This window comes from Sesamum indicum, linkage group LG1 (assembly GCF_026168435.1).
Source record: "Sesamum indicum cultivar Baizhima isolate 11 linkage group LG1, ASM2616843v1, whole genome shotgun sequence".
Classification (NCBI taxonomy): domain Eukaryota; kingdom Viridiplantae; phylum Streptophyta; class Magnoliopsida; order Lamiales; family Pedaliaceae; genus Sesamum; species Sesamum indicum.
Window position 1 is genome coordinate 17,431,276 of NC_142657.1, and position 11,691 is coordinate 17,442,966.

At 32.4% G+C, this 11,691-nt stretch overlaps 2 protein-coding genes across 2 annotated transcripts; one reads left to right on the forward strand and one right to left on the reverse strand.

Moving 5' to 3' along the window:
- Positions 1–325: 325 nt before the first annotated feature.
- On the reverse strand, positions 326–2,733 carry LOC105165705 (uncharacterized). The gene is made up of 2 exons (XM_011084807.3): positions 1,878–2,733; positions 326–954 (listed from the first exon to the last, which is right to left on the reverse strand). Exon 1 carries the CDS (start codon positions 2,645–2,647, stop codon positions 1,886–1,888), a length of 762 nt encoding a protein of 253 aa, XP_011083109.1. The 5' UTR covers positions 2,648–2,733; the 3' UTR covers positions 326–954; positions 1,878–1,885.
- Positions 2,734–6,412: 3,679 nt separating this feature from the next.
- On the forward strand, positions 6,413–9,626 carry LOC105165713 (glutamine synthetase cytosolic isozyme 2). The gene is made up of 12 exons (XM_011084818.3): positions 6,413–6,655; positions 7,165–7,204; positions 7,290–7,393; positions 7,525–7,573; positions 7,685–7,791; positions 7,878–7,965; positions 8,109–8,237; positions 8,349–8,423; positions 8,513–8,566; positions 8,672–8,709; positions 8,814–8,973; positions 9,216–9,626. Exons 1-12 carry the CDS (start codon positions 6,582–6,584, stop codon positions 9,366–9,368), a joined length of 1,071 nt encoding a protein of 356 aa, XP_011083120.1. The 5' UTR covers positions 6,413–6,581; the 3' UTR covers positions 9,369–9,626.
- The last annotated feature ends 2,065 nt before the right edge of the window (positions 9,627–11,691 follow it).

An 11,691-nucleotide genomic window follows, 5' to 3' on the forward strand; every position in this document is an offset into this window, starting at 1 on the left:
AATCCTATCCAAACTTTGTATTTCATTTTTTATTGTTTTTTTTCCATTTAATATAATTTACCTATATAAAGATGATATTATTTATTTACTTTTGGCTCCTTTCAAACTTATTCTCATAACAAAATTGAACTTGGAAGGAAAAAGATGTGAATTCATTTATACAATTATTCCCCCAACCCCTGCATTGAATTTGAATTCCAGATCATATTGTATCTTCCATTTAATTTAATGTTACACGTGATATATACAAAAATGGCGTCATTAATTTTATTTAAGAAAAAAAAAAGTGACACACAAAATATGTATGTATTAAATGAGGAGAATATGTAATATCATTTGTGATTAAAAAAATCCAAATCAAACCTCATTTTTGGGATTCAAACAAAACAAACACTAATTTCATACCAAATAAACCTCAACTCTCTAAATACAGCTACAATTTCATGGCAAAGAACTGCTTTAAGTGAAGGCTATAATGCCACACATCCTCAGTATCATCTTGCACTAGCAATTACATAATCGCAGAGGGCTTTTCTGTAGTCCACCCTTTATAATCTAATGCTCAGTAACGAGTCAAAATTGTATGCCATCCCATCTCCTGGATCATTGCCTCACTTGCAGATGCTCTGTCCGGTAATTGTTCCGCTAGGCAAGCTGCTTGAGTCTTCAAACCACAAAGTTATAGGCCGCTCTCCAACTCAAAAGTTCTCATCCAGTAAATATCCGCCTGCTTGACTCGAGTTACATCAACAGAAGACGACAAGCAAGCAACAACTTCATAATAGTCTGATGACCATTATTGTGATGCCTCCATTAGTTCTTATAACTTTGAAATAGGAACACGTTTCCAAAGCATCAGTATACATGAGTAGAAAATAAGACATCCATTCTTGATATATACCCCAATGCCTGGGGATGTCCGTTCTCTGTAGATAACTTCAGATGCAATTATACCTGCAAACAAAAAGCACAAAATAGCTTATCTACTGCAGCTTCAAGTGCAAGCCAACAATACACATTCTCTCTCTTGCTTCGGATAGTTGAAGATACAAGCTTCAGCTTATTTAGAAAATGATCCAGAAAGGACCAAACATTTAAACCAATATCTAGGGAGGTCGCTTCGTTGTTGAACTATCAAATGCGTGTTCATATGTACTTGCATGTTCAGATTAACAATGTGAGGTTCCAGGTTTGGAATAGGCTTACATTCTTGTACAAGATGGATGGGAAGCAGACAACTAGAGTATGAATAAAATGGGAGATTAATCTTTGTATTTGAGGTCTGCTGAATATAGACACACATATGCAGCTGATCGGAAGTACATAATGCAATAACAAAAGCTACACCATTATCACATTTCTATTTTGTACTCAACATTCAAATTAAATTGAAATGCAAGTAGTATTCAGAATTAACGTTATAGCTTCCTGTAAAATACTTATATGCACTGAGTGCAAGAAGGGGTGAGGGTTAAGCTACATCCACAGAAAAAGATATATGTGTATTGTGCTAATGTGGAGTTATCAACAAAGCTTTCACAATGCACGAATTTGTTTAGAGTTTCTAGCAAAAATTCAGCAAATTCTACGATTATCAAGCATCAATTACTCCAACTGAGTAATATTTAGCTGCAAGAAGCAAAAGGCCCGCACAGGCATTTGCCTTCACCACAAACTATACAGCATAAACTCTTCTAATAATCATCAAATAATCACCAGTCAAGATTTTCAGTTCATTCAGATTCACTCTATCAGTTATTGACAATGTTTAAGTCTATTTTACAAGTGTCATCAGTGCAAACAGCATTCAGTACAGATAGAAAAAGGAAAGAATGAAGAACGAGAGCACAAACAAGATCAAAGGAAATAAAGATTACCCCGTTTTCTACTCGACCCAACTAGCAATCATCCGGTCCAACAAATCCACCACCTCCTTGGAACCAAAAGCACCATCATCACTCCCTAAAGCACAACAATCCAATGCTGCATTCAGTTCCAATGCTTCCCTAACCCTAGCCTCCCTCAACAAACCCCTGTACACCCACATTCTAACGTCATTCCCAACCACCAGATTCTCACTCGCCATCAACCTCAAAACACGAAGAGCATCAAAAATCATACCGCTCTTGCAAAATCCATCAATTAAAACAGCATAAAAACCCGAATCGTCGGCCACCCCACCAGGAAAATCGGGCCTCGAAACCCACTGGAACATCTTCACAGCTTTCTTGGGGTGACCCCTCTCGAAGAAGGATGAGACGAACATTTTAGCTATGGGTATTAACACGAAGGGATTTCCAGTGTTGGGATTGAATTTGAGGGCGTTGAGTAAGTGCATGTGGTGGGTGAGATCGGGTTCGAGAGCGAGCCTGTTGATGAGAATGGATAGCGGGAGAGCATTGAGAGGTGGGTTCGCCGTGGAAAGGGCGGCGGACATGAGTTGAATGGCTTCTTTGAGGTGGTTTGAGGAGCATAGGCGGGGAACGACGGCGTTGATCTGTTTCACTTCTTCTTCCGTAAGGCCGGCGCTGCTCTCAGTAGCAGCGGTTGTAGAGATCTGGAAATTTCTAATTGCTACTGAAGGAGAGGATAAATTAAGGGACAGCTTCCGGTGGAACATTCGCAGCTTCTCCGCCACTGATTTCATGGCGGCGGCGGCGGGAAGAAAAAGGAATACAAAAAAATTCAACTGTTTGCGTCAGGCGGTGTTTCCCACGGCCCAGTTTAAGTGAAGTGTGTATCAATTTTTTTTAAAACTATTTTTAATTTATTGTTTTTTTTCAATTCTTTAAATTCAATTTATTTTAATGAAAAATTATAATTTTCCTTTCATCAATTTTTGTAACTTATCGACAAAATCATTGGTAAATTACAATGGCCTTCGTTGAGGTTTTGTATAATTGTCAATCTTTAGTTGTTTGAAAAATTATCAATATTTTTTAATTTTAACGGACGTTTAACAATTAGCCTATTTCATTAGTGATGAACTAATCAAAATATCCTTATGTATTAAAAATTATAATTTATTTATTTTTTATGAACTAAGTGGGTAATTTTTTTATAATTTTTAAAATTTTTCTATTCACCCCATTTGATTTTTTATAAGTTTTAATTTAAAAAATAAAAAAATACTATAAAAATAAAGTTGATAATTTCATACATCTGTTCAAAAATTACATAATTTCATCAAATATCATGGAGGGTATTTGTAATTTTTTAAACAATAAGGGATATTCATAATTATGCAAATTCTCATGAGAGGTTGTTATAATTTACTCTAAAATTATATATATTAAACTTTATCTATTACCAAACTATCCTTATGAATTTATTTAATTTTTTTTCTAATATCAGCAAATTTGATGATTTTAGACAAACATATGGATCTATTTATTAAATAAAAACACACATCAATAGCACCAAATATAATTTTTTAGACCACAAAGTTACACGTAACAACACCAATTATCCTTATTCTACTCATGTATACTGATTAAATTACACCTCTACCTATAAAGTTTGGTGTAATTACACATAACTTTTGTTGTTTAAAATTTACATTTGGTGCTATTAACGTTTTTTATCTAATAAATAGATTCCTATGTTAGTTTAAAGTCATCAAATTTGCTGATACTAGAAAAAAAAAAATGAATTCATAAAGATAGTTTGGTCATAGACAAAGATTAATATATATAATTTTAGAGTAAATTACAACCTTCCCCAAGATTTAGCATAATTATAAATACCCCCTCATTGTTTGAAACATTATAAATGACTCCTCCTCTCTCCCTCCGATATTTGATAAAATTATGTAATCCTTGTATGAAGGTATGAAATTATCAATTATACCTTTACTGTATTTTTTTTTTAACAAAAATAAAAAAATTTTGGATGAAAAAATCTGAAAAATTTATAAAAAAAAATTTAAAAATAAATCAAATTATAATTTTAGTCCAGAAGAGCATTTGGACAATTCACCATAAAAAAATAGATAAAAATCTAACAAAAACTAATAGAATGAGCTAAATCCAACCGGAAAAATATTAAAAATTTCAATCAATTATAGTTTAATTAATTTAGCACCATATGCATTAGTATTTGGAGCATTGCATTTGTCTAGTTTTCCACATTGTGAGCATCATTTACTAAGTCTCAGCTTCCCATGCTCACCTTACGTACATAATAATGCCCTAAAACCTTGACATCGATCGATAAAATCAACGACACATAGTCGTTAGTGACTCTATGAGCATCTCCACGAGAACAAATTAATCACATTCTATTTGGATTCACGAATTTAAATATATAAAATTTTAATTAATAATATTTTTTTATTTATTAATTTAGATAATTTCATATTAGAAATTAAAAAATTTTAAATTTCTTAAATTTTATTTTGGATTATATTTTGTAAAATACTAATAATTTTTATTTTTTTTAAATATGGAGTCATTAAAAATTATTATTTTTGAATATAGTTTCAGGAGCAAAGGAAATAAATAGGATATATACTACCAACAAGAATACTTGGCTTTTGGGTTATGGAATGATGACACTGAAAATTATTACATTATTAATTAATATTCACATAGATTTCTTAAAATTTCAAGTTAAACTAAGATTTCTTTGTGAACTATTTCAAATATATTAAAAATCCTTAATAAGAGTGAAGAAAAGCCGAATAATCAATGATGTCTTAGCCTAGTGGTTATGATTGAGGTCCTATGAATAAATTCAAAATCATGAATTTGAGTTCCATCGAATGTGTGGGTATTTATCTCAACGTGAAATTTTATAATTCTTACAACTAATGTATTATGCAATCATTCAGATTATTGACACTTTGATGTAATTATCATTTCTAAAAAAAAAAAAAATCCGAACAAAATATGAAGATAGAAGAAAATTAAAATAAAAAAATTACTTGTGATTGTATTTCTTTAGCGGGGTCATATTCAATTATTACAATTGAAACACACCAAAAATAGTAAGGTCAAATTTTGTTAGACTGATAATAAATAATATAGCTATTAATTGAAATTTTAATTGACATACAAAATTTATTAAAATCATTGGATTAGATTAAGAAAGTTAAAATTGATGGGACAATTAAGAGTATGAGCAAATATGTAAATTTATCATATTTGTTTAATTTGCTGTCAAGTCTGTATAAATAAATCCCTTTACATTTAGAGGATGATAACTTTTAATGATGTTGCAAAATTATTGGTTTCTACCTTCTTTATATTTGCGAATTTTCACTATAAAATTTTGATATATACACTCTAAAGATCCTTAATAGTCCAAAGTTATATTAATAAATCCTTGCTTGGGTGCTGACTGGTGAGGTGGAGGTCTTATAATTAAAGATTTATGAATTTCGAATCTTACGAATATGAGTATATAGTTGACTAGATGTGGTATAGATAATATAATAATGTATTAAAACCTTATTTTTAAATAAATAGTTTGAAATTATAAATAATAACAATATTGCATAATTATGGATATTGTTTTTGCTTGGAAATAGGCATAGGGGTGGTGAATTTGACATATACCAAAAATAAAAAAGAGTATTTCATCATCATCATCATCATCATATTTAAGAGGGAATTTATTCCATCATGAATCCTAGTCAGATTCATTGGACTGAGTCAAATTTCCACAAACCCAACAAGATTCCCACAGATTCTTTCTCTAGAACTCGGAATCTTGTTCCTGATTCTTCTCCATGTGGGAAACCCTCCATAATGTTTGGACTCGTTTTTTGAGTGTTTTGTTGTATTTTGTGGAAATAGAGAGATAAAAACAAAGATAAATAAGTGTGTGTTAGAGATAGTATGTATGTTTGGATTTGTTTTTGGAGATAATTTAAAATAAGTATTATATATTTAATGTTGTGTTTTGGGAGACAAAAATTACTATTCATTGTCAAATCATGTCTTTGGAGATAATTTAAAATAAGTATTATATGTTTAATGTTGTATTTTGGGAGGCAAAAATTACTATTCATTGTCAAATCATGCATTTTTTATATATATTTATGTATATATGTGTGTATATATATGTATGTTTTTATGCTAAAACAGTTAAAAACACCTTATTTAGGTGTTTTTGAATGATGACAAACATTGGGTATGTTTTGATTTGCCTCGAAAATAAGTTGGAAATGAAAACAAACATAGTGCTCATTTTTCCTTATTTCTCCTCTTCAAAATAGGAATATTTTGATAATTTTGATCCTTTGGGAATTTATGGAGTGAATGTTAAAGGGGATTTTTCTGAGAAATTTAAATTATGGTTGATTCTTTGATTATACTATTCATTAACCAACCTCTTGTGAATTTCTTTAAAAGATTAAATTTTTAATATATATATATATATATATATATATTGAATATGTCCATATTTTTCAACGCCATAATGGCTATAAAAATGCCTCTTCACTTCTCTCCATAGTAACACACACACAGAGACTTCTCTTGCAGAGATTGATAATCACTGCAAAATATACACACAAAAGGGTTCTTGAAAAAGAACTGTTTTTGGAGTTTGCTGTTCATCATTAGGAAGAAGGAAAGATGTCTCTGCTAAATGATCTCATCAACTTGAACCTCTCTGATGTTACTGAGAAAACCATTGCTGAGTACATATGGTCAGTTCTTTCAACATTTGCCCCCTTTTATTTTATGCCTTTTTTGTGGTTTCTCAGTTCTTTGGTTGGTGGGCTTTGCTTGTTTTTCATCAAACATGATTCTGTGTATGTTGGCTGTGTTGATCAGTGGCTGTTTACTGTTCTTGTTCTTTGTAATGGCCTAAACTGTGGAGATCTTTTTCTTTTGGGTTTCAGCTGATTCATTATTATGGGTTCTTTTTCTTTTTTTAATTAAGGGATTGTGTTTTTACTCAAGAATGACTCATATTCCCTTTTAATGGTATGAAGTATTGCTAATCTTTTGCCATTTAATTTCCAACAACTTTGGAGGTTTTTGGGAGTTGTGCTGATTTCATCTTCCACCTTCTGCTGCTTAGTTTAATGGGTTTTTGTTACTTAGCTCTGAGCAACTTTTCTTGAATTTTGATGATCTCTTAAAATTTTCTGATTTTTGATGGTTGATACTTGATACACTTTTCCCATATTCATGTTTTTTCATCAATGGTCAGGATTGGTGGATCTGGGATGGACCTCAGGAGCAAGGCCAGGGTAAGTTTTCCTAAACAACAGTTTCTTCATGGTAATTTTTCAAGATTTTCACTGTAAAATTCCTTGTTTTTATTGTGAATATCAGACACTCTCTGCTCCAGTTTCTGATCCTTCAAAGCTTCCAAAGTGGAACTATGATGGTTCTTCAACAGGCCAAGCCCCTGGTGAAGACAGTGAAGTTATTCTCTAGTGAGACATTTCTCCACCTCTCTCTCTTTCTCTCTCTTCATGTTAAATATACTTGTTCCTATAACTTTTGTTTTAAGTTAAAAATGAAAGAACAATACATGAACATTCTTGTTGTCTTGGTTCTAACTCAGCCCTCAGGCAATTTTTCCCGATCCATTCAGGAGAGGAAACCACATACTTGTAAGAGATTTCTGTCTTAATCTTGCATCAATTTTCGCTAATAAACAGTCTCACCCTTGTTTTTTTTAAAAAAAAAACATGGTCAACTCGAGGTTTTTGTGTTCTCCATAGGTCATGTGTGATGCTTACACGCCAGCTGGAGAACCTATTCCCACAAACAAGAGGTATGATGCTGCCAAGATATTTAGCCATCCTGAGGTTGTTTCTGAGGAACCCTGGTATGTTCTGCTTCCCATTTTGATTACATTCCTTGAGTTTTGTTGGAAAGGGAACTTGAATTTTCACTACACGGCTTGATATGCAGGTACGGCATAGAGCAAGAGTATACTCTGTTGCAGAAGGATGTGAAGTGGCCGCTTGGCTGGCCTGTTGGTGGGTTCCCGGGACCTCAGGTAATTGAACAATGTTTTTGCGGTATTGTGTAGTGTCTGAACTTCTTGAGTTTTCGTGCTGAGTTATTGCTTTGTCGCGATCTTTAGCCTGGTCTGAGGATGGAACTGATTGTTTTTGTTGTCTGATTCTTGGTTTATTACAGGGGCCATATTACTGTGGGATTGGTGCTGACAAGGCCTTTGGCCGCGACATTGTGGATGCTCACTATAAAGCATGTCTATATGCGGGCATCAATGTTAGTGGCATCAATGGGGAAGTTATGCCTGGTCAGGTATAAACATTGTATCTTACAAAGAAAACTCAATTTGATGAATCCCAATGTAGTTATAGTAGAATCGGACACTGTAGTTTTATGTCTCAACTATAATTTTCTGTTGCTTAGTGGGAATTCCAAGTTGGGCCGTCTGTTGGAATCTCTGCCGGAGATCAGCTCTGGGTGGCCCGTTACATTCTTGAGGTACTTCCACTCCATCCAAACATAGAGCAATGTTTCATTACAAGAACCCTCTTCATAGTTTTTCTCACATGTTCATTGTGTTTTGACAGAGGATTACGGAGATTGCAGGGGTTGTTGTCTCTTTCGACCCAAAGCCGATTCAGGTTACATAATTGTTATTTACATTGCTTTTCCCTTTTCTCTCAACCCCCTTCGAGGTTGTGATCTTGCTGTCAATTCATTGTTGTAATAAATCTTGCTTATGTCAGGGTGATTGGAATGGTGCCGGTGCTCATACAAACTACAGGTTCAGATCCGAAATCCCATTTTGTTTTTTTGCTTGAAATCTCGTTATTTTTCATGACACCGTAGTCACATTCTTCCTAACAATTTGCCTTTGAAATTGTTTAGCACCAAATCCATGAGAGAAGATGGAGGATACGAGATCATCAAGAAGGCCATTGAAAAGCTCGGCCTGAGGCACAAACACCACATTGCTGCTTACGGAGAAGGCAACGAACGCCGTCTTACTGGAAAACACGAAACAGCTGATATCAACACTTTCTTATGGGTAACAATCATCTCCGTTTCCATAAACATATTCATTTGTGTGTGATGATACTTTCGAACGAGCATATTATGTGAACAGCGAGGGTGAAAATCAGCATCTTTTTTCACATTGTTGCAATTAAATTTGAACGGCCTCTTCCTGGAGTTAGTGTAACTACTGACGGCATCTCTGTTGTAAAACGACAACATGACACCTAAAACCTTGTTATTGTCTTGCTGATCGGGATTGCTGTTTCTTCACAGGGCGTGGCGAACCGTGGAGCCTCTATTAGGGTCGGGAGGGACACAGAGAAGGAGGGCAAAGGCTATTTCGAGGATCGGAGGCCTGCTTCGAACATGGATCCTTATGTCGTCACCTCGATGATTGCTGAGACAACCATCCTCTGGAAACCATAGAAAGATCATCAAAACTATGGTGATGCTTTTCACATTCCTTCCATCATTTGAAGGTGTGTGGGAGGGAAGGAGGGAAGAATTGTACCCTTGTGACTTACTTGGATGGAATTTGATCTTTATTATCGAGTCTAAGCCAGTACATTATCGTTTAAACTTGATTGAATTATTATCGCACTTAAAAGATTTTCTTTGAGTGTTTTTAGATTATTAGTTGAATTGAGTTCGAATGAGTTTTAATCAAATTAAATATGACGCAAACTCGAGTAGTTTTACATATTCCAGTACATTTTAGGACAAATATTTCTCTTTTTTTTTTATTTGTACTATTTATCTTTCAAATTTTTGCGACGTTATTTTTTTTTCCATAAAAATATTTAGTAACGATAATTCAATAGTCAAAGTCAATAACTACTGTTACAATATATGACAATATTTTTCAATCATTAACAATTAATATATGATAATTAAATATAAAATATGCATAATTATTCATAATTACTATAGAATTCCAAATATCTTACCTCTAACTTAGTCCTTGTTGACAATAAATATTTCTTGTTGTTGGTTTTCTTTTTTTGTTTTTTTTCTTTTGAGAAGTTTCTTTTTTGTGGTTGCAAATTTTGATTTTGGCAACTTTGATAGGTTCAAACTTCAAAGAGATATCTCTTTCATTATTAAAATAAAATAAATAGATCATAATAATAATAATAATGATAATAAATAATACCATATAATAATCCTTAATTAATTTGTACGTTTCAATCACGTCAATAACGTGCTTACATCTACTGATTAGACTAATTAACCCCATGCCCTTAATTTAATTAATCCGACCCCACTGGTCACTATCATACCTAATACTTCATGAAAATAAATAATTCAAATATCCAATGATATATTTATTTTCTCTTGTTTCTTGGTGGAGTAAGGCACCTTTCATGTCATCATAATGTCCATTATTATTTTTTTTCATTGCTTTTAGGTCATTCAAAAAATAAAGTATTTACACTTATGTTGAAATTCCCAATAGTTAATTAGTATATTGATATTTTTTTTAAAGTTTTATTTAATTATACAAGTACTTATTATTTTTTTATAAAATTATAAGTACATCTATTAAAAGAGTGTCGGACATAACTTGCCACATGGGGTGTTCGGATAAGTTTGTACCGTTGAGAGGGGTCGATGTAAATGAAAATTACAACTTTAAATGATGTACTTATAATTTTATAAATGATAGAGCATATCATCTTTTCGCACTTAGACGTTATTTCGATTCGACAAAGTGTTCAGTTAGTGCTAAAACAAATTATTGAAAATTATTAATAAAAAAACTCGTTTGAGCTCGATCATTAAACTTAACAGACCAGGCTTGATTTTTCATTTGATAATTTTTTGAACTAAAAATCGATTTGATTAACGAAACAAGATAATAGTAACTTTAGAATGTTAAATTACTTGGATTTGGCTGGTAGTCAATTAAATTAAAATTCGTTTGAACTTGATTCAATTAAATTTTAAATATTAACTCGACTCGATTTATTTACACCTGACTGACCTTAATTATGCATATATAGGTTTGTTTTGAAGTTCCCAAGTTAGAGCAAAGTATGGCAACAACCACAAAGAATATATTATCCATAGAGTGGAGATTCCAAAAGTGAGCTGTCAAGCATTTGAATCTACATACATTCACCCTCTTTAATCAATTATTATGCACTTTTCAGTGTTGGGATGATGCCTACTTTACCAAACCTATTTTTTTAAAAAAATAAAATAAACTATGATGTAATGATATTTATCAATATTTTCTTCATCAAATTAATTTGACAAATAATACAAAAGAGATTTTTTAAAAAAAGGAAGGGGGCCTGTCATAATGTCGCTTGTCCAAATGAAATTTATTGAAACTTTAATCAAAGTTTTTCTATGTTTCTTTTTTATAAATTCTCAATATTAAATTAAATAAAAAAGAATTTAATGAGAATGACCACACCGATGCTCCTTGTAATGCTCCATGCCCCTAGTTAAGGTCCTATTTGGTTATATGAAATAATTTTATGATGCATTTTTCTGTGTTTGGTTGGACAAATTGACGAATGCGATGTTCTTACATGTTTAGTAATTTTTGTGTAATAATATTTGTCTGTGAAAAAGTTGGAGTTTTGATTCACAAAGATTTCAATCCAACTTACACTCATATCACTGTACCTGTTAGAACTGCCGAGCCTTCAATTTATCATGAGCCAAATGCAAACAGATAAATAAATTAACATATGCAGGATGGGTAGTGAATCATATCTGCAAAATCAACTCATTCAAA

Excerpts from the sequence above, each read along its gene's own strand:
- LOC105165705 (XM_011084807.3), bottom strand. The coding sequence starts at position 2,647 with ATGAAATCAGTGGCGGAGAAGCTGCGAATGTTCCACCGGAAGCTGTCC.
- LOC105165713 (XM_011084818.3), top strand. The coding sequence starts at position 6,582 with ATGTCTCTGCTAAATGATCTCATCAACTTGAACCTCTCTGATGTTACT. Across the intron at positions 8,424-8,512 it reads TGGCCCGTTACATTCTTGAG|AGGATTACGGAGATTGCAGG; the intron begins GTACTTCCACTC and ends GTGTTTTGACAG. Across the intron at positions 8,974-9,215 it reads ATATCAACACTTTCTTATGG|GGCGTGGCGAACCGTGGAGC; the intron begins GTAACAATCATC and ends GTTTCTTCACAG.